Source organism: Sinocyclocheilus grahami, unplaced genomic scaffold (assembly GCF_001515645.1).
Source record: "Sinocyclocheilus grahami isolate Dianchi unplaced genomic scaffold, SAMN03320097.WGS_v1.1 scaffold1069.1, whole genome shotgun sequence".
NCBI lineage: Eukaryota > Metazoa > Chordata > Actinopteri > Cypriniformes > Cyprinidae > Sinocyclocheilus > Sinocyclocheilus grahami.
The window spans coordinates 4,722-5,356 of record NW_015506248.1 but is presented as its reverse complement, the minus strand read 5'-3'; the positions used below and the strand labels follow the sequence as shown (position 1 = coordinate 5,356).

Sequence of the window (635 nt, the reverse complement as noted above, 5' to 3'; positions counted from 1 at the left end):
GAACTGAAACATGAATTTCTACAAACCCAACATGGGCACATTTGAGAACCACCCACATGCAAATATCTTTCATTCAAGACATGACAGAGTCTCCTTTTGAACTCACCTGGGGCATAATATCTCCAACTGATTACAGAGCTCCTGGATATAGATAGACCCCTCTCTAGTGTGGCGGAAGGACTGGTAGTGCTCTACTGTGGCCATTCCGATTAGCATATCCGCTTCTATAGGAATAAAGCGGGATGCCGGATTATAAGCATCTGCGTCGTATTCTTCTCCTTCTGTAGCATTTTCCAGTGAATCCGCTGTCCAAACACCATTCTGGGCCTCACTTCCTTGGCAGGCTTGAATGAAGAAAAGCTTGGGCTTGGATGCTAGTGTACGGCATTCAGCAATAGGCATTGTGAGTTCACGGATTTCAACCTCTTTACCATCCACACCCAAAACTATGCCCTTTTCTCCATGCGAGAGGACACAGCAGACAAAAGCACCCATTTGAGTATGATCCTTTTTTGCAAATTGCTTTATCATTTCCTTCATATCTGAAGCTGTCAGATCGTCCTGAACCTCAACCTTAAAATGCATTCTGCAAAACACTCTGCTAAGGTCATCTACAGAAACAGAGAGAGAGAGAG

The 635-nt window shown here is 44.4% G+C and overlaps 1 protein-coding gene across 1 annotated transcript in view; it reads right to left on the bottom strand.

Moving 5' to 3' along the window:
• LOC107566309 (caspase-8-like) overlaps positions 1–627 on the bottom strand; it is a gene marked incomplete at its 5' end in the record, with an annotated part of 10,172 nt that extends 9,545 nt beyond the window's left edge. The window contains one exon of the mRNA XM_016251722.1: positions 107–627. Within this exon, the coding sequence (XP_016107208.1) occupies positions 107–627 (521 nt within the window). The remainder of the gene's footprint in view (positions 1–106) is intronic.
• Positions 628–635: the final 8 nt, after the last annotated feature.